Source organism: Erinaceus europaeus, chromosome 14, assembly GCF_950295315.1.
Source record: "Erinaceus europaeus chromosome 14, mEriEur2.1, whole genome shotgun sequence".
NCBI classification, from domain to species: Eukaryota; Metazoa; Chordata; class Mammalia; order Eulipotyphla; family Erinaceidae; genus Erinaceus; species Erinaceus europaeus.
In genome coordinates, this window is record NC_080175.1 from 100,566,038 (window position 1) to 100,586,541 (window position 20,504).

At 67.1% G+C, this 20,504-nt stretch overlaps 1 protein-coding gene across 1 annotated transcript in view; it reads right to left on the bottom strand.

Annotated features, from left to right (window-relative positions):
• Positions 1-3,246: 3,246 nt before the first annotated feature.
• ZDHHC19 (zinc finger DHHC-type palmitoyltransferase 19) overlaps positions 3,247-20,504 on the bottom strand; it is a 31,381-nt gene continuing 14,123 nt past the window's right edge. The window contains exons 4-6 of the mRNA XM_060171014.1: positions 5,051-5,136; positions 4,336-4,540; positions 3,247-3,463 (exon numbers count right to left, since the gene is read on the bottom strand). Coding sequence (XP_060026997.1) covers positions 3,344-3,463; positions 4,336-4,540; positions 5,051-5,136 — 411 coding nt within the window. The 3' untranslated portion in view covers positions 3,247-3,343. The remainder of the gene's footprint in view (positions 3,464-4,335; positions 4,541-5,050; positions 5,137-20,504) is intronic.

Here is a 20,504-nt window from a genome sequence, read left to right on the forward strand (position 1 = left end):
CCCAGCACACGGGCACACAGCCCCTCTGTCAGACCTCAGTCAGGAGTGAGCCCCCAGCACACGGGCACACAGCCCCTCTGTCAGACCTCAGTCAGGAGTGAGCCCCCAGCACACGGGCACACAGCCCCTCTGTCAGACCCTCAGTCAGGAGTGAGCCCCCAGCACACGGGCACACAGCCCCTCTGTCAGACCTCAGTCAGGAGTGAGCCCCCAGCACACGGGCACACAGCCCCTCTGTCAGACCTCAGTCAGGAGTGAGCCCCCAGCACACGGGCACACAGCCCCTCTGTCAGACCTCAGTCAGGAGTGAGCCCCCAGCACACGGGCACACAGCCCCTCTGTCAGACCCTCAGTCAGGAGTGAGCCCCCAGCACACGGGCACACAGCCCCTCTGTCAGACCCTCAGTCAGGAGTGAGCCCCCAGCACACGGGCACACAGCCCCTCTGTCAGACCTCAGTCAGGAGTGAGCCCCCAGCACACGGGCACACAGCCCCTCTGTCAGGCCCTCAGTCAGGAGTGAGCCCCCAGCACACGGGCACACAGCCCCTCTGTCAGGCCCTCAGTCAGGAGTGAGCCCCCAGCACACGGGCACACAGCCCCTCTGTCAGGCCCTCAGTCAGGAGTGAGCCCCCAGCACACGGGCACACAGCCACTCTGTCAGACCTCAGTCAGGAGTGAGCCCCCAGCACACGGGCACACAGCCCCTCTGTCAGACCCTCAGTCAGGAGTGAGCCCCCAGCACACGGGCACACAGCCCCTCTGTCAGACCTCAGTCAGGAGTGAGCCCCCAGCACACGGGCACACAGCCCCTCTGTCAGACCTCAGTCAGGAGTGAGCCCCCAGCACACTGCACACAGCCCCTCTGTCAGACCCTCAGTCAGGAGTGAGCCCCCAGCACACGGGCACACAGCCCCTCTGCCAGACCCTCAGTCAGGAGTGAGCCCCCAGCACACGGGCACACAGCCCCTCTGTCAGACACTCAGTCAGGAGTGAGCCCCCAGCACACGGGCACACAGCCCCTCTGTCAGACACTCAGTCAGGAGTGAGCCCCCAGCACACGGGCACACAGCCCCTCTGTCAGACCCTCAGTCAGGAGTGAGCCCCCAGCACACGGGCACACAGCCCCTCTGTCAGACCCTCAGTCAGGAGTGAGTCCCCAGCACACGGGCACACAGCCCCTCTGTCAGGCCCTCAGTGAGGAGTGAGCCCCCAGCACACGGGCACACAGCCCCTCTGTCAGACCCTCAGTCAGGAGTGAGCCCCCAGCACACGGGCACACAGCCCCTCTGTCAGACCCTCAGTCAGGAGTGAGCCCCCAGCACACGGGCACACAGCCCCTCTGTCAGACCCTCAGTCAGGAGTGAGCCCCCAGCACACGGTCACATAGCCCCTCTGTCAGACCTCAGTCAGGAGTGAGGGAAAGTGTGAAGAGGGTGAGGGAGGTGGGATGCTGGTGAAGGGAGAGAAAGAGAGAGAGAGAGGGAAGGAAGGGACGAGAGAAGAAAGGAGAGAAAGATGTGGAGAGGGAGGTAAAGGAGAGGGAGAAAGCGGGAGAGAGAGAGGAGAGAGAGGGGAAGAGAGAGAGGGAGAGGGTCAGAGGGAGAGAGGGAGAGAATGAGGGAGAGGGAGAGAGGGATAGAGGCAGAGAGGGAGAGGGAGAGGGAGAGGGAGAGAGAGAGAATGCACAGTCCGCCGGCGCCCCCTGCTGGCCAGAGTGGCGTCGGCCGTCTGACCCAGTGGCCTTGGGTCTGGTCTCAGGAAGGTGGCCTGAGCTGGTGACCAGCGGTTCTCATAGTAGCCCATTCCGTCCGTCCATCTACCTATCCCTCTATCTCTATCTACACCTCCATCTGCCTGTCCTCTCTCTGTCATGCGCCTGTCTGTCTGTCTGTCTGTCTGTCCACCTGCCTGCCTATCAGCCTGGTACCTATCAGCTGTCCACCCCCCGCTCCCACCAGGCTAGTGCTGGGCTCGGTGAGCACGTCCCTCCAATCCTCCCAGTGGTCTTTCTTCCCTTCTTTTTTCATTCATTTGTTTTCTTTTCTTGTAGAGGTGAAAACAGAGAGATGTGTTGGGAGGACAGAATAATGGTGACGCAGGGGCCAGGCGGTGGCGCACCCGGTTGAGCGCACACATGACAGTACTCGGGACCCGGGTTCAAGCCCCCGTCCCCACCTGCAGGCGGAGAGCTTCATGAGTGAAGCAGGGCTGCAGGGGTCTCTCTGTCTCTCTCCCTCTGTCTCCTCGTCCCCCTCTGTTCCTCTCTGCCTCTGTCCAATAATAAATAACTCACTATATTGATTCTGAGAGAGAATAATGCAAAAAGACTCCCACGTGAGGCTCTGAGGTCCCAGGTTCAATCCCCAGCTCCACCGTCAGCCAGAGCTGAGCAGGGCCTGGGGCCTGTCTTTCTCTCACTCTCTCTCTGTCTCTCTCTCGCTCATTAAGATAGATAGATAGATAGATAGATAGATAGATAGATAGATAGATAGATAGATAAATACCCCCATTTTTATAAAAGGAAGGCAGAGAAACAGCGATCGAGGGAGAGAGGAGAGACCCCTGTAGCCCTGCCCACTGCTCTGTGGATTGTCTCCCTGCAGACGCGGACTAGGGACTCGAACCCAGGTCCTCAAACTCGGCAGCACATGTGCTCTACCCAAGGAGGCCCCGGCTACCCTGCGCATTCATGCCTGTTTACTATTATTTGTTATTGTTGCCTTTAGGCTTTCTGCTGGGGCACATGCTGCAGGATCTCACCACTTCCTGCAGGCTTCTTCCCTCCCTCCGCCCTCCCTTCCTCCCTCCCTCCCTTCCTCCCTCCCTCCCTCCTTCCTCCCTCCCTTCCCTCCCTCCCTCCCTCCCTCCCTTTCTCCCATTCTTTCTTTCTTTCTGTTTTTTATTACAGGACAGAAACAGAGAGGGAGGAGATGGAGAGGAGACACCACACACTGCTCAGTGCTCAGTGCTCAGTGCGGTTTCCCCACGCAGGGGCTCCACGGGTGCCAGGGGCCTCGAACCCGAGTCTTCACATGGTACCGTGCACCCCATCTGGCTCTGGCCGGCCACCTCCCGGCCCCTGTGACTGGATTTGAAGGGCGAGAAAATTGTTGAACATGTCGCCCAAGGGGCCAGTGCCAGTGCCAGGCCTCGGCTCCCCACCACCCCGGGGTCTCTGTCCAGCGTCTCGGCAGGGCGCACACCTTCACCTGGGACAGGACGGGACGGACGGACGCAGGACCCGCGGCAGGGCACGCAGTGTTTAATGGCCAGGCTGTCCTGTGGGAGGCGCTGCTGGCTCCGCCAGGGAGCAGACTGCAGGCAGGGCGCCTCCAGGCGGGCTCAGGAGCTGAGGCTCAGGTGCAGGGGCTCCTGGCACCTTGGGATGCGCAGGGGCGAGCCGGAGAGCGAGACCCGTCTGGAAGGCTCCTGCAGCGGGGGCGGCACCGGGCTGGGGAACAGCTACAAACGTGGGGGGTGGGATCTCCTCAGCCTCGCTGCGCCACCCAGGGGTCGGGCCCACCCTCTGCTCCCTACAGAGCTTCCCGGGAGAGCCTGGGGCAAGGCCTGGCACCCAGTGGCCCTGCATCCGTTGCTGGCGCTACCTACTTGCGTTTCAGATACCTACCAGGCAGACACTGCCCTGAGTAAGACCCCCTTCCTGCACGCTGGGACCCCGGCCCTGGAGCCCTGTCACTGCAGCAAAGTCAGGGGCTGGCTCCCGGCCACGTCCTGCCCGCCTCCTGGCAGAATCTGCAGAGCTGGGCTTCACTGCCAACAATCCCAGGCCAGCAAGGTCCCTCCGCCCACCCAGCTCTAAAAGCCGGCAGCACACCCATTCTCTCTCTACCTCTCTCTCTCTCTCTCTCTCTCTCTCCCTCTTACTCTCCCTCTCCCTCTCTCTCTCTCTGACAGGACAGAGAGAAATTGAGAGGGGGAGGGACACAGAAAAGGAGAGAGAGCCACCTTCAGGGGGCCAGGAGGTGGCACACCTGGGTAGCACACACATTACAGTGCACAAGGACCCGGGTTCAAGCCCCTGGTCCCCACCTGCAGGGGGAAGCTTCACAAGTGGAGAAGCAGGGCTGCGGGTGTCTCTCTGTCTCCCCCTCCCCTCTCAATTCCTGTCTCTATCCAATTAATAAATAGACAAAAAATTTAAATAACAAATGTTAAGAGAGAGAATGCAGGCTGCTTCACAGCTCATGAAGCCTCCCTCCTGTAGGTGGGGACCGGGGGCTCCAACCCTGGTCCTTTGCACGGTAGTATGTGCCCTTAACTAGACGTCCGCCAGCCAGACCACCCGCCAGCCCCACCTCTCTCTCTTTCCTCACCTCCTGGAGCGCCGCCGCCTCGCCACTCCCTGGGGGACCCTTTCCTGGCTGGAAGAGACCCAGAGGTTGTGGGAGGGGGTCTGACTCTGGACCAGGGGGCATTGGGCGGCCAGGCACGGAGGGACAGACAGTGAGAGGCGGGTTCTGCACGGGCACCCAGTCCGGCTTCACCACTCTCTGCAGCCACAGCGCTTCGGCCATGTACCTGCAGAGACATGGACGCTCTCAGCGGCCTCCTGGTCTACGCCTCAGCCGGACAGCACACAGCCTGGGGCTGGGTCCCAGGGACCTGCAGACTGCTGTGCCCCTGAAGCCCGTTGTTTCTCTTAACGCTTTGATTTTATTTATCATCAGACAGAGACAGGAATTGAGAGGGGAGGGGGAGCTAGAGGGGAGCGAGACCCCTGCAGCCCTGTTTCCCCACTCGTGAAGCTTCCCCCCTGCAGATGGGGACCAGGGGCTTGAACCCGGGTCCTTGTGCACTGTCACTTGGGCGATCAATCAGGTGCGCCACCATCTGTACCCCCCACCCCATTTCGTCAGGGCCAAGGGCCCAAAGAGGGAGGACAGGGAGGTTCCGACAGCCCTGGACACATCCCCAGTAGCAGTGAGCGCAGCAGTCTGGCCTGTGCTGAGAGTCAGGGGAGGCGCCAGCTCAGCCCCGGCCCCGCACCAGCACACAGGCCCCCACGAGGGCCTCGGTCTGCCCACTCACTTTGGTCCCAGTGGCGCACAGACTGTTAGGTACCAGTTGCTGGCACAGCCGTGGTCAAAAGGGTTGTATCCATGTAGGTAGCGGTTCTGGAAGGAGAGGGAGACTCAGAGCAGCAAGCTGGGGGTCACCCGCCACCAGCCCTCCCCACAAGGTCACCCGCCACCAGCCCTCCCCACAAGGTCACCTGCCACCAGCCCTTCCCAGAAGGTCACCTGCCACCAGCCCTCCCCAGAGGTCACCTGCCACCAACCCTCCCCAGAGGTCACCCGCCACCAGCCCTCCCCAGAGGTCACCTGCCACCAGCCCTCCTCAGACGTCACCTGCCACCAGCCCTCCCCAGAGGTCACCTGCCACCAGCCCTCCCCAGAGGTCACCTGCCACCAGCCCTACCAAGAGGTCACCTGCCACCAGCCCTTCCCAGAAGGTCACCTGCCATGAGCCCTCCCCAGAGGTCACCTGCCACCAGCACTCCCCACAAGGTCACCTGCCACCAGCCCTCCCCAGAGGTCACGTGCCACCAGCCCTCCCCAGAGGTCACCCACCACCAGCCCTCCCCAGAGGTCACCCGCCACCAGCCCTGCCCAGAGGTCACCCGCCACCAGCCCTCCCCAGAGGTCACCTGCCACCAGCCCTCCCCAGAGGGTCACCTGCCACCAGCCCTCCCCAGAGGTCACCTGCCACCAGCCCTCCCCAGAGGTCACCCGCCACCAGCCCTCCCCAGAGGTCACCCACCACCAGCCCTCCCCAGAGGTCACCCGCCACCAGCCCTTCCCAGAAGGTCACCTGCCACCAGCCCTCCCGAGAGGTCACCTGCCACCAGCCCTCCTCAGACGTCACCTGCCACCAGCCCTCCCCAGAGGTCACCTGCCACCAGCCCTCCCCAGAGGTCACCCGCCACCAGCCCTCCCCAGAGGTCACCTGCCACCAGCCCTCCTCAGACGTCACCTGCCACCAGCCCTCCCCAGAGGTCACCTGCCACCAGCCCTCCCCAGAGGTCACCTGCCACCAGCCCTCCCTAGAGGTCACCTGCCACCAGCCCTCCCCAGAGGTCACCTACCACCAGCCCTCCCCAGAGGTCACCTGCCACCAGCCCTCCTCAGACATCACCTGCCACCAGCCTTCCCCAGAGGGTCACCTGCCACCAGCCCTCCCCACAAGGTCACCTGCCACCAGCCCTCCTCAGATGTCACCTGCCACCAGCCCTCCCCAGAGGGTCACCTGCCATCAGCCCTCCCCAGAGGTCACGTGCCACCAGCCCTCCCCAGAGGTCACCCACCAACAGCCCTCCCCAGAGGTCACCCGCCACCAGCCCTCCCCAGAGGTCACCTGCCACCAGCCCTCCTCAGACGTCACCTGCCACCAGCCCTCCCCAAAGGTCACCTGCCACCAGCCCTCCTCAGATGTCACCTGCCACCAGCCCTCCCCAGAGGGTCACCTGCCACCAGCCCTCCCCACAAGGTCACCTGCCACCAGCCCTCCTCAGACATCACCTGCCATCAGCCCTCCCCAGAGGTCACCTGCCACCAGCCCTCCCCAGAGGTCACCTGCCACCAGCCCTCCCCAGAGGTCACCCTGCCACCAGCCCTCCCCAGAGGTCACCCGCCACCAGCCCTCCCCAGAGGTCACCCGCCACCAGCCCTCCCCAGAGGTCACCTGCCACCAGCCCTCCCCAGAGGTCACCTGCCACCAGCCCTCCCCAGAGGGTCACCTGTCACCAGCCCTCCCCAGAGGTCACCTGCCACCAGCCCTCCTCAGATGTCACCTGCCACCAGCCCTCCCCAGAGGGTCACCTGCCACCAGCCCTCCCCACAAGGTCACCTGCCACCAGCCCTCCCCAGAGGTCACCTGCCACCAGCCCTCCCCAGAGGTCACCTGCCACCAGCCCTCCCCAGAGGTCACCTGCCACCAGCCCTCCTCAGACATCACCTGCCATCAGCCCTCCCCAGAGGTCACCTGCCACCAGCCCTCCTCAGATGTCACCTGCCACCAGCCCTCCCCAGAGGGTCACCTGCCACCAGCCCTCCCCACAGGGTCACCTGCCACCAGCCCTCCCCAGAGGTGACCTGCCACCAGCCCTCCCCAGAGGTCACCCGCCACCAGCCCTCCCCAGAGGTCACCTGCCATCAGCCCTCCTCAGACGTCACCTGCCACCAGCCCTCCCCAGAGGTCACCTGCCACCAGCCCTCCCCAGAGGTCACCTGCCACCAGCCCTCCCCAGAGGTCACCTGCCACCAGCCCTTCCCAGAAGGTCACCTGCCATCAGCCCTCCCCAGAGGTCACCCGCCACCAGCCCTTCCCAGAAGGTCACCTGCCACCAGCCCTCCCCAGAGGTCACCAGCCACCAGCCCTCCTCAGACGTCACCTGCCACCAGCCCTCCCCAGAGGTCACCTGCCACCAGCCCTCCCCAGAGGTCACCTACCACCAGCCCTCCCCAGAGGTCACCTGCCACCAGCCCTCCGTAGAGGTCACCTGCCACCAGCCCTCCCCAGAGGTCACCTACCACCAGCCCTCCCCAGAGGTCACCTACCACCAGCCCTCCCCAGAGGGTCACCTGCCACCAGCCCTCCCCACAGGGTCACCTGCCACTAGCCCTCCCCAGAGGTCACCTGCCACCAGCCCTCCCCAGAGGTCACCTACCACCAGCCCTCCCCAGAGGGTCACCTGCCACCAGCCCTCCCCACAGGGTCACCTGCCACCAGCCCTCCCCAGAGGTGACCTGCCACCAGCCCTCCCCAGAGGTCACCCGCCACCAGCCCTCCCCAGAGGTCACCTGCCACCAGCCCTCCTCAGACGTCACCTGCCACCAGCCCTGCCCAAAGGTCACCTGCCACCAGCCCTCCCCAGAGGTCACCTGCCACCAGCCCTCCCCAGAGGTCACCTGCCACCAGCCCTTCCCAGACGGTCACCTGCCATCAGCCCTCCCCAGAGGTCACCTGCCACCAGCCCTCCTCAGACGTCACCTGCCACCAGCCCTCCCCAGAGGTCACCTGCCACCAGCCCTCCCCAGAGGTCACCTGCCACCAGCCCTCCCCAGAGGTCACCTGCCACCAGCCCTCCCTAGAGGTCACCTGCCACCAGCCCTCCCCAGAGGTCACCTACCACCAGCCCTCCCCAGAGGTCACCTACCACCAGCCCTCCCCAGAGGGTCACCTGCCACCAGCCCTCCCCACAGGGTCACCTGCCACCAGCCCTCCCCAGAGGTCACCTGCCACCAGCCCTCCCCAGAGGTCACCTACCACCAGCCCTCCCCAGAGGGTCACCTGCCACCAGCCCTCCCCACAGGGTCACCTGCCACCAGCCCTCCCCAGAGGTGACCTGCCACCAGCCCTCCCCAGAGGTCACCCGCCACCAGCCCTCCCCAGAGGTCACCTGCCACCAGCCCTCCTCAGACGTCACCTGCCACCAGCCCTCCCCAAAGGTCACCTGCCACCAGCCCTCCCCAGAGGTCACCTGCCACCAGCCCTTCCCAGAAGGTCACCTGCCATCAGCCCTCCCCAGAGGTCACCCGCCACCAGCCCTTCCCAGAAGGTCACCTGCCACCAGCCCTCCCGAGAGGTCACCTGCCACCAGCCCTCCTCAGACGTCACCTGCCACCAGCCCTCCCCAGAGGTCACCTGCCACCAGCCCTCCCCAGAGGTCACCCGCCACCAGCCCTCCCCAGAGGTCACCTGCCACCAGCCCTCCTCAGACGTCACCTGCCACCAGCCCTCCCCAGAGGTCACCTGCCACCAGCCCTCCCCAGAGGTCACCTGCCACCAGCCCTCCCCAGAGGTCACCCGCCACCAGCCCTCCCCAGAGGTCACCTGCCACCAGCACTCCCCACAAGGTCACCTGCCACCAGCCCTCCCCAGAGGTCACGTGCCACCAGCCCTCCCCAGAGGTCACCCACCACCAGCCCTCCCCAGAGGTCACCCGCCACCAGCCCTCCCCAGAGGTCACCCGCCACCAGCCCTCCCCAGAGGTCACCTGCCACCAGCCCTCCCCAGAGGGTCACCTGCCACCAGCCCTCCCCAGAGGTCACCTGCCACCAGCCCTCCCCAGAGGTCACCCGCCACCAGCCCTCCCCAGAGGTCACCCACCACCAGCCCTCCCCAGAGGTCACCCGCCACCAGCCCTTCCCAGAAGGTCACCTGCCACCAGCCCTCCCGAGAGGTCACCTGCCACCAGCCCTCCTCAGACGTCACCTGCCACCAGCCCTCCCCAGAGGTCACCTGCCACCAGCCCTCCCCAGAGGTCACCCGCCACCAGCCCTCCCCAGAGGTCACCTGCCACCAGCCCTCCTCAGACGTCACCTGCCACCAGCCCTCCCCAGAGGTCACCTGCCACCAGCCCTCCCCAGAGGTCACCTGCCACCAGCCCTCCCCAGAGGTCACCTGCCACCAGCCCTCCCTAGAGGTGACCTGCCACCAGCCCTCCCCAGAGGTCACCTACCACCAGCCCTCCCCAGAGGTCACCTGCCACCAGCCCTCCTCAGACATCACCTGCCACCAGCCTTCCCCAGAGGGTCACCTGCCACCAGCCCTCCCCACAAGGTCACCTGCCACCAGCCCTCCTCAGATGTCACCTGCCACCAGCCCTCCCCAGAGGGTCACCTGCCATCAGCCCTCCCCAGAGGTCACGTGCCACCAGCCCTCCCCAGAGGTCACCCACCAACAGCCCTCCCCAGAGGTCACCCGCCACCAGCCCTCCCCAGAGGTCACCTGCCACCAGCCCTCCTCAGACGTCACCTGCCACCAGCCCTCCCCAAAGGTCACCTGCCACCAGCCCTCCTCAGATGTCACCTGCCACCAGCCCTCCCCAGAGGGTCACCTGCCACCAGCCCTCCCCACAAGGTCACCTGCCACCAGCCCTCCTCAGACGTCACCTGCCACCAGCCCTCCCCAGAGGTCACCTGCCACCAGCCCTCCCCAGAGGTCACCTGCCACCAGCCCTACCAAGAGGTCACCTGCCACCAGCCCTTCCCAGAAGGTCACCTGCCATGAGCCCTCCCCAGAGGTCACCTGCCACCAGCACTCCCCACAAGGTCACCTGCCACCAGCCCTCCCCAGAGGTCACGTGCCACCAGCCCTCCCCAGAGGTCACCCACCACCAGCCCTCCCCAGAGGTCACCCGCCACCAGCCCTGCCCAGAGGTCACCCGCCACCAGCCCTCCCCAGAGGTCACCTGCCACCAGCCCTCCCCAGAGGGTCACCTGCCACCAGCCCTCCCCAGAGGTCACCTGCCACCAGCCCTCCCCAGAGGTCACCCGCCACCAGCCCTCCCCAGAGGTCACCCACCACCAGCCCTCCCCAGAGGTCACCCGCCACCAGCCCTTCCCAGAAGGTCACCTGCCACCAGCCCTCCCCAGAGGTCACCTGCCACCAGCCCTCCTCAGACGTCACCTGCCACCAGCCCTCCCCAGAGGTCACCTGCCACCAGCCCTCCCCAGAGGTCACCCGCCACCAGCCCTCCCCAGAGGTCACCTGCCACCAGCCCTCCTCAGACGTCACCTGCCACCAGCCCTCCCCAGAGGTCACCTGCCACCAGCCCTCCCCAGAGGTCACCTGCCACCAGCCCTCCCTAGAGGTCACCTGCCACCAGCCCTCCCCAGAGGTCACCTACCACCAGCCCTCCCCAGAGGTCACCTGCCACCAGCCCTCCTCAGACATCACCTGCCACCAGCCTTCCCCAGAGGGTCACCTGCCACCAGCCCTCCCCACAAGGTCACCTGCCACCAGCCCTCCTCAGATGTCACCTGCCACCAGCCCTCCCCAGAGGGTCACCTGCCATCAGCCCTCCCCAGAGGTCACGTGCCACCAGCCCTCCCCAGAGGTCACCCACCAACAGCCCTCCCCAGAGGTCACCCGCCACCAGCCCTCCCCAGAGGTCACCTGCCACCAGCCCTCCTCAGACGTCACCTGCCACCAGCCCTCCCCAAAGGTCACCTGCCACCAGCCCTCCTCAGATGTCACCTGCCACCAGCCCTCCCCAGAGGGTCACCTGCCACCAGCCCTCCCCACAAGGTCACCTGCCACCAGCCCTCCTCAGACATCACCTGCCATCAGCCCTCCCCAGAGGTCACCTGCCACCAGCCCTCCCCAGAGGTCACCTGCCACCAGCCCTCCCCAGAGGTCACCCTGCCACCAGCCCTCCCCAGAGGTCACCCGCCACCAGCCCTCCCCAGAGGTCACCCGCCACCAGCCCTCCCCAGAGGTCACCTGCCACCAGCCCTCCCCAGAGGTCACCTGCCACCAGCCCTCCCCAGAGGGTCACCTGTCACCAGCCCTCCCCAGAGGTCACCTGCCACCAGCCCTCCTCAGATGTCACCTGCCACCAGCCCTCCCCAGAGGGTCACCTGCCACCAGCCCTCCCCACAAGGTCACCTGCCACCAGCCCTCCCCAGAGGTCACCTGCCACCAGCCCTCCCCAGAGGTCACCTGCCACCAGCCCTCCCCAGAGGTCACCTGCCACCAGCCCTCCTCAGACATCACCTGCCATCAGCCCTCCCCAGAGGTCACCTGCCACCAGCCCTCCTCAGATGTCACCTGCCACCAGCCCTCCCCAGAGGGTCACCTGCCACCAGCCCTCCCCACAGGGTCACCTGCCACCAGCCCTCCCCAGAGGTGACCTGCCACCAGCCCTCCCCAGAGGTCACCCGCCACCAGCCCTCCCCAGAGGTCACCTGCCATCAGCCCTCCTCAGACGTCACCTGCCACCAGCCCTCCCCAGAGGTCACCTGCCACCAGCCCTCCCCAGAGGTCACCTGCCACCAGCCCTCCCCAGAGGTCACCTGCCACCAGCCCTTCCCAGAAGGTCACCTGCCATCAGCCCTCCCCAGAGGTCACCCGCCACCAGCCCTTCCCAGAAGGTCACCTGCCACCAGCCCTCCCCAGAGGTCACCAGCCACCAGCCCTCCTCAGACGTCACCTGCCACCAGCCCTCCCCAGAGGTCACCTGCCACCAGCCCTCCCCAGAGGTCACCTACCACCAGCCCTCCCCAGAGGTCACCTGCCACCAGCCCTCCGTAGAGGTCACCTGCCACCAGCCCTCCCCAGAGGTCACCTACCACCAGCCCTCCCCAGAGGTCACCTACCACCAGCCCTCCCCAGAGGGTCACCTGCCACCAGCCCTCCCCACAGGGTCACCTGCCACTAGCCCTCCCCAGAGGTCACCTGCCACCAGCCCTCCCCAGAGGTCACCTACCACCAGCCCTCCCCAGAGGGTCACCTGCCACCAGCCCTCCCCACAGGGTCACCTGCCACCAGCCCTCCCCAGAGGTGACCTGCCACCAGCCCTCCCCAGAGGTCACCCGCCACCAGCCCTCCCCAAAGGTCACCTGCCACCAGCCCTCCTCAGACGTCACCTGCCACCAGCCCTGCCCAAAGGTCACCTGCCACCAGCCCTCCCCAGAGGTCACCTGCCACCAGCCCTCCCCAGAGGTCACCTGCCACCAGCCCTTCCCAGACGGTCACCTGCCATCAGCCCTCCCCAGAGGTCACCTGCCACCAGCCCTCCTCAGACGTCACCTGCCACCAGCCCTCCCCAGAGGTCACCTGCCACCAGCCCTCCCCAGAGGTCACCTGCCACCAGCCCTCCCCAGAGGTCACCTGCCACCAGCCCTCCCTAGAGGTCACCTGCCACCAGCCCTCCCCAGAGGTCACCTACCACCAGCCCTCCCCAGAGGTCACCTACCACCAGCCCTCCCCAGAGGGTCACCTGCCACCAGCCCTCCCCACAGGGTCACCTGCCACCAGCCCTCCCCAGAGGTCACCTGCCACCAGCCCTCCCCAGAGGTCACCTACCACCAGCCCTCCCCAGAGGGTCACCTGCCACCAGCCCTCCCCACAGGGTCACCTGCCACCAGCCCTCCCCAGAGGTGACCTGCCACCAGCCCTCCCCAGAGGTCACCCGCCACCAGCCCTCCCCAGAGGTCACCTGCCACCAGCCCTCCTCAGACGTCACCTGCCACCAGCCCTCCCCAAAGGTCACCTGCCAACAGCCCTCCCCAGAGGTCACCTGCCACCAGCCCTTCCCAGAAGGTCACCTGCCATCAGCCCTCCCCAGAGGTCACCCGCCACCAGCCCTTCCCAGAAGGTCACCTGCCACCAGCCCTCCCGAGAGGTCACCTGCCACCAGCCCTCCTCAGACGTCACCTGCCACCAGCCCTCCCCAGAGGTCACCTGCCACCAGCCCTCCCCAGAGGTCACCCGCCACCAGCCCTCCCCAGAGGTCACCTGCCACCAGCCCTCCTCAGACGTCACCTGCCACCAGCCCTCCCCAGAGGTCACCTGCCACCAGCCCTCCCCAGAGGTCACCTGCCACCAGCCCTCCCCAGAGGTCACCCGCCACCAGCCCTCCCCAGAGGTCACCTGCCACCAGCACTCCCCACAAGGTCACCTGCCACCAGCCCTCCCCTGAGGTCACGTGCCACCAGCCCTCCCCAGAGGTCACCCACCACCAGCCCTCCCCAGAGGTCACCCGCCACCAGCCCTCCCCAGAGGTCACCCGCCACCAGCCCTCCCCAGAGGTCACCTGCCACCAGCCCTCCCCAGAGGGTCACCTGCCACCAGCCCTCCCCAGAGGTCACCTGCCACCAGCCCTCCCCAGAGGTCACCCGCCACCAGCCCTCCCCAGAGGTCACCCACCACCAGCCCTCCCCAGAGGTCACCCGCCACCAGCCCTTCCCAGAAGGTCACCTGCCACCAGCCCTCCCGAGAGGTCACCTGCCACCAGCCCTCCTCAGACGTCACCTGCCACCAGCCCTCCCCAGAGGTCACCTGCCACCAGCCCTCCCCAGAGGTCACCCGCCACCAGCCCTCCCCAGAGGTCACCTGCCACCAGCCCTCCTCAGACGTCACCTGCCACCAGCCCTCCCCAGAGGTCACCTGCCACCAGCCCTCCCCAGAGGTCACCTGCCACCAGCCCTCCCCAGAGGTCACCTGCCACCAGCCCTCCCTAGAGGTGACCTGCCACCAGCCCTCCCCAGAGGTCACCTACCACCAGCCCTCCCCAGAGGTCACCTGCCACCAGCCCTCCTCAGACATCACCTGCCACCAGCCTTCCCCAGAGGGTCACCTGCCACCAGCCCTCCCCACAAGGTCACCTGCCACCAGCCCTCCTCAGATGTCACCTGCCACCAGCCCTCCCCAGAGGGTCACCTGCCATCAGCCCTCCCCAGAGGTCACGTGCCACCAGCCCTCCCCAGAGGTCACCCACCAACAGCCCTCCCCAGAGGTCACCCGCCACCAGCCCTCCCCAGAGGTCACCTGCCACCAGCCCTCCTCAGACGTCACCTGCCACCAGCCCTCCCCAAAGGTCACCTGCCACCAGCCCTCCTCAGATGTCACCTGCCTCCAGCCCTCCCCAGATGGTCACCTGCCACCAGCCCTCCCCACAAGGTCACCTGCCACCAGCCCTCCTCAGACATCACCTGCCATCAGCCCTCCCCAGAGGTCACCTGCCACCAGCCCTCCCCAGAGGTCACCTGCCACCAGCCCTCCCCAGAGGTCACCCTGCCACCAGCCCTCCACAGAGGTCACCTGCCACCAGCCCTCCCCAGAGGGTCACCTGCCACCAGCCCTCCCCAGAGGGTCACCTGCCACCAGCCCTCCCCAGAGGGTCACCTGCCATCAGGCCTCCCCAGAGGTCACCTGCCACCAGCCCTCCCCAGAAGGTCACCTGCCACCAGCCCTCCCCAGAGGGTCACCTGCCATCAGCCCTCCCCAGAGGTCACCTGCCACCAGCCCTCCTCAGATGTCACCTGCCACCAGCCCTCCTCAGACGTCACCTGCCACCAGCCCTCCCCAGAGGTCACCCTGCCACCAGCCCTCCCCAGAGGGTCACCTGCCACCAGCCCTCCCCAGAGGTCACCTGCCACCAGCCCTCCCCAGAGGTCACCTACCACCAGCCCTCCCCAGAGGTCACCTGCCAGGAGCCCTCCTCAGACGTCACCTGCCACCAGCCCTCCCCAAAGGGTCACCTGCCACCAGCCCTCCCCACAAGGTCACCTGCCACCAGCCCTCCCCAGAGGTCACGTGCCACCAGTCCTCCCCAGAGGTCACCCACCACCAGCCCTCCCCAGAGGTCACCCGCCACCAGCCCTCCCCAGAGGTCACCCGCCACCAGCCCTCCCCAGAGGTCACCTGCCACCAGCCCTCCCCAGAGGTCACCTGCCACCAGCCCTCCCCAGAGGGTCACCTGTCACCAGCCCTCCCCAGAGGTCACCTGCCACCAGCCCTCCTCAGATGTCACCTGCCACCAGCCCTCCCCAGAGGGTCACCTGCCACCAGCCCTCCCCACAAGGTCACCTGCCACCAGCCCTCCCCAGAGGTCACCTGCCACCAGCCCTCCCCAGAGGTCACCTGCCACCAGCCCTCCCCAGAGGTCACCTGCCACCAGCCCTCCCCAGAGGTCACCTACCACCAGCCCTCCCCAGAGGTCACCTGCCACCAGCCCTCCTCAGATGTCACCTGCCACCAGCCCTCCCCAGAGGGTCACCTGCCACCAGCCCTCCCCACAGGGTCACCTGCCACCAGCCCTCCACAGAGGTGACCTGCCACCAGCCCTCCCCAGAGGTCACCCGCCACCAGCCCTCCCCAGAGGTCACCTGCCATCAGCCCTCCTCAGACGTCACCTGCCACCAGCCCTCCCCAGAGGTCACCTGCCACCAGCCCTCCCCAGAGGTCACCTGCCACCAGCCCTCCCCAGAGGTCACCTGCCACCAGCCCTTCCCAGAAGGTCACCTGCGATCAGCCCTCCCCAGAGGTCACCCGCCACCAGCCCTTCCCAGAAGGTCACCTGCCACCAGCCCTCCCCAGAGGTCACCAGCCACCAGCCCTCCTCAGACGTCACCTGCCACCAGCCCTCCCCAGAGGTCACCTGCCACCAGCCCTCCCCAGAGGTCACCTACCACCAGCCCTCCCCAGAGGTCACCTGCCACCAGCCCTCCCTAGAGGTCACCTGCCACCAGCCCTCCCCAGAGGTCACCTACCACCAGCCCTCCCCAGAGGTCACCTACCACCAGCCCTCCCCAGAGGGTCACCTGCCACCAGCCCTCCCCACAGGGTCACCTGCCACTAGCCCTCCCCAGAGGTCACCTGCCACCAGCCCTCCCCAGAGGTCACCTACCACCAGCCCTCCCCAGAGGGTCACCTGCCACCAGCCCTCCCCACAGGGTCACCTGCCACCAGCCCTCCCCAGAGGTGACCTGCCACCAGCCCTCCCCAGAGGTCACCCGCCACCAGCCCTCCCCAGAGGTCACCTGCCACCAGCCCTCCTCAGACGTCACCTGCCACCAGCCCTGCCCAAAGGTCACCTGCCACCAGCCCTCCCCAGAGGTCACCTGCCACCAGCCCTCCCCAGAGGTCACCTGCCACCAGCCCTTCCCAGACGGTCACCTGCCATCAGCCCTCCCCAGAGGTCACCTGCCACCAGCCCTCCTCAGACGTCACCTGCCACCAGCCCTCCCCAGAGGTCACCTGCCACCAGCCCTCCCCAGAGGTCACCTGCCACCAGCCCTCCCCAGAGGTCACCTGCCACCAGCCCTCCCTAGAGGTCACCTGCCACCAGCCCTCCCCAGAGGTCACCTACCACCAGCCCTCCCCAGAGGTCACCTACCACCAGCCCTCCCCAGAGGGTCACCTGCCACCAGCCCTCCCCACAGGGTCACCTGCCACCAGCCCTCCCCAGAGGTCACCTGCCACCAGCCCTCCCCAGAGGTCACCTACCACCAGCCCTCCCCAGAGGGTCACCTGCCACCAGCCCTCCCCACAGGGTCACCTGCCACCAGCCCTCCCCAGAGGTGACCTGCCACCAGCCCTCCCCAGAGGTCACCCGCCACCAGCCCTCCCCAGAGGTCACCTGCCACCAGCCCTCCTCAGACGTCACCTGCCACCAGCCCTCCCCAAAGGTCACCTGCCACCAGCCCTCCCCAGAGGTCACCTGCCACCAGCCCTTCCCAGAAGGTCACCTGCCATCAGCCCTCCCCAGAGGTCACCCGCCACCAGCCCTTCCCAGAAGGTCACCTGCCACCAGCCCTCCCGAGAGGTCACCTGCCACCAGCCCTCCTCAGACGTCACCTGCCACCAGCCCTCCCCAGAGGTCACCTGCCACCAGCCCTCCCCAGAGGTCACCCGCCACCAGCCCTCCCCAGAGGTCACCTGCCACCAGCCCTCCTCAGACGTCACCTGCCACCAGCCCTCCCCAGAGGTCACCTGCCACCAGCCCTCCCCAGAGGTCACCTGCCACCAGCCCTCCCCAGAGGTCACCCGCCACCAGCCCTCCCCAGAGGTCACCTGCCACCAGCACTCCCCACAAGGTCACCTGCCACCAGCCCTCCCCTGAGGTCACGTGCCACCAGCCCTCCCCAGAGGTCACCCACCACCAGCCCTCCCCAGAGGTCACCCGCCACCAGCCCTCCCCAGAGGTCACCCGCCACCAGCCCTCCCCAGAGGTCACCTGCCACCAGCCCTCCCCAGAGGGTCACCTGCCACCAGCCCTCCCCAGAGGTCACCTGCCACCAGCCCTCCCCAGAGGTCACCCGCCACCAGCCCTCCCCAGAGGTCACCCACCACCAGCCCTCCCCAGAGGTCACCCGCCACCAGCCCTTCCCAGAAGGTCACCTGCCACCAGCCCTCCCGAGAGGTCACCTGCCACCAGCCCTCCTCAGACGTCACCTGCCACCAGCCCTCCCCAGAGGTCACCTGCCACCAGCCCTCCCCAGAGGTCACCCGCCACCAGCCCTCCCCAGAGGTCACCTGCCACCAGCCCTCCTCAGACGTCACCTGCCACCAGCCCTCCCCAGAGGTCACCTGCCACCAGCCCTCCCCAGAGGTCACCTGCCACCAGCCCTCCCCAGAGGTCACCTGCCACCAGCCCTCCCTAGAGGTGACCTGCCACCAGCCCTCCCCAGAGGTCACCTACCACCAGCCCTCCCCAGAGGTCACCTGCCACCAGCCCTCCTCAGACATCACCTGCCACCAGCCTTCCCCAGAGGGTCACCTGCCACCAGCCCTCCCCACAAGGTCACCTGCCACCAGCCCTCCTCAGATGTCACCTGCCACCAGCCCTCCCCAGAGGGTCACCTGCCATCAGCCCTCCCCAGAGGTCACGTGCCACCAGCCCTCCCCAGAGGTCACCCACCAACAGCCCTCCCCAGAGGTCACCCGCCACCAGCCCTCCCCAGAGGTCACCTGCCACCAGCCCTCCTCAGACGTCACCTGCCACCAGCCCTCCCCAAAGGTCACCTGCCACCAGCCCTCCTCAGATGTCACCTGCCACCAGCCCTCCCCAGAGGGTCACCTGCCACCAGCCCTCCCCACAAGGTCACCTGCCACCAGCCCTCCTCAGACATCACCTGCCATCAGCCCTCCCCAGAGGTCACCTGCCACCAGCCCTCCCCAGAGGTCACCTGCCACCAGCCCTCCCCAGAGGTCACCCTGCCACCAGCCCTCCACAGAGGTCACCTGCCACCAGCCCTCCCCAGAGGGTCACCTGCCACCAGCCCTCCCCAGAGGGTCACCTGCCACCAGCCCTCCCCAGAGGGTCACCTGCCATCAGGCCTCCCCAGAGGTCACCTGCCACCAGCCCTCCCCAGAAGGTCACCTGCCACCAGCCCTCCCCAGAGGGTCACCTGCCATCAGCCCTCCCCAGAGGTCACCTGCCACCAGCCCTCCTCAGATGTCACCTGCCACCAGCCCTCCTCAGACGTCACCTGCCACCAGCCCTCCCCAGAGGTCACCCTGCCACCAGCCCTCCCCAGAGGGTCACCTGCCACCAGCCCTCCCCAGAGGTCACCTGCCACCAGCCCTCCCCAGAGGTCACCTACCACCAGCCCTCCCCAGAGGTCACCTGCCAGGAGCCCTCCTCAGACGTCACCTGCCACCAGCCCTCCCCAAAGGGTCACCTGCCACCAGCCCTCCCCACAAGGTCACCTGCCACCAGCCCTCCCCAGAGGTCACGTGCCACCAGTCCTCCCCAGAGGTCACCCACCACCAGCCCTCCCCAGAGGTCACCCGCCACCAGCCCTCCCCAGAGGTCACCCGCCACCAGCCCTCCCCAGAGGTCACCTGCCACCAGCCCTCCCCAGAGGTCACCTGCCACCAGCCCTCCCCAGAGGGTTACCTGTCACCAGCCCTCCCCAGAGGTCACCTGCCACCAGCCCTCCTCAGATGTCACCTGCCACCAGCCCTCCCCAGAGGGTCACCTGCCACCAGCCCTCCCCACAAGGTCACCTGCCACCAGCCCTCCCCAGAGGTCACCTGCCACCAGCCCTCCCCAGAGGTCACCTGCCACCAGCCCTCCCCAGAGGTCACCTGCCACCAGCCCTCCCCAGAGGTCACCTACCACCAGCCCTCCCCAGAGGTCACCTGCCACCAGCCCTCCTCAGATGTCACCTGCCACCAGCCCTCCCCAGAGGGTCACCTGCCACCAGCCCTCCCCACAGGGTCACCTGCCACCAGCCCTCCCCAGAGGTGACCTGCCACCAGCCCTCCCCAGAGGTCACCCGCCACCAGCCCTCCCCAGAGGTCACCTGCCATCAGCCCTCCTCAGACGTCACCTGCCACCAGCCCTCCCCAGAGGTCACCTGCCACCAGCCCTCCCCAGAGGTCACCCGCCACCAGCCCTCCCCAGAGGTCACCTGCCACCAGCCCTTCCCAGAAGGTCACCTGCCATCAGCCCTCCCCAGAGGTCACCCGCCACCAGCCCTTCCCAGAAGGTCACCTGCCACCAGCCCTCCCCAGAGGTCACCAGCCACCAGCCCTCCTCAGACGTCACCTGCCACCAGCCCTCCCCAGAGGTCACCTGCCACCAGCCCTCCCCAGAGGTCACCTACCACCAGCCCTCCCCAGAGGTCACCTGCCACCAGCCCTCCCTAGAGGTCACCTGCCACCAGCCCTCCCCAGAGGTCACCTACCACCAGCCCTCCCCAGAGGTCACCTACCACCAGCCCTCCCCAGAGGGTCACCTGCCACCAGCCCTCCCCACAGGGTCACCTGCCACTAGCCCTCCCCAGAGGTCACCTGCCACCAGCCCTCCCCAGAGGTCACCTACCACCAGCCCTCCCCAGAGGGTCACCTGCCACCAGCCCTCCCCACAGGGTCACCTGCCACCAGCCCTCCCCAGAGGTGACCTGCCACCAGCCCTCCCCAGAGGTCACCCGCCACCAGCCCTCCCCAGAGGTCACCTGCCACCAGCCCTCCTCAGACGTCACCTGCCACCAGCCCTGCCCAAAGGTCACCTGCCACCAGCCCTCCCCAGAGGTCACCTGCCACCAGCCCTCCCCAGAGGTCACCTGCCACCAGCCCTTCCCAGAAGGTCACCTGCCATCAGCCCTCCCCAGAGGTCACCTGCCACCAGCCCTCCTCAGACGTCACCTGCCACCAGCCCTCCCCAGAGGTCACCTGCCACCAGCCCTCCCCAGAGGTCACCTGCCACCAGCCCTCCCCAGAGGTCACCTGCCACCATCCCTCCCTA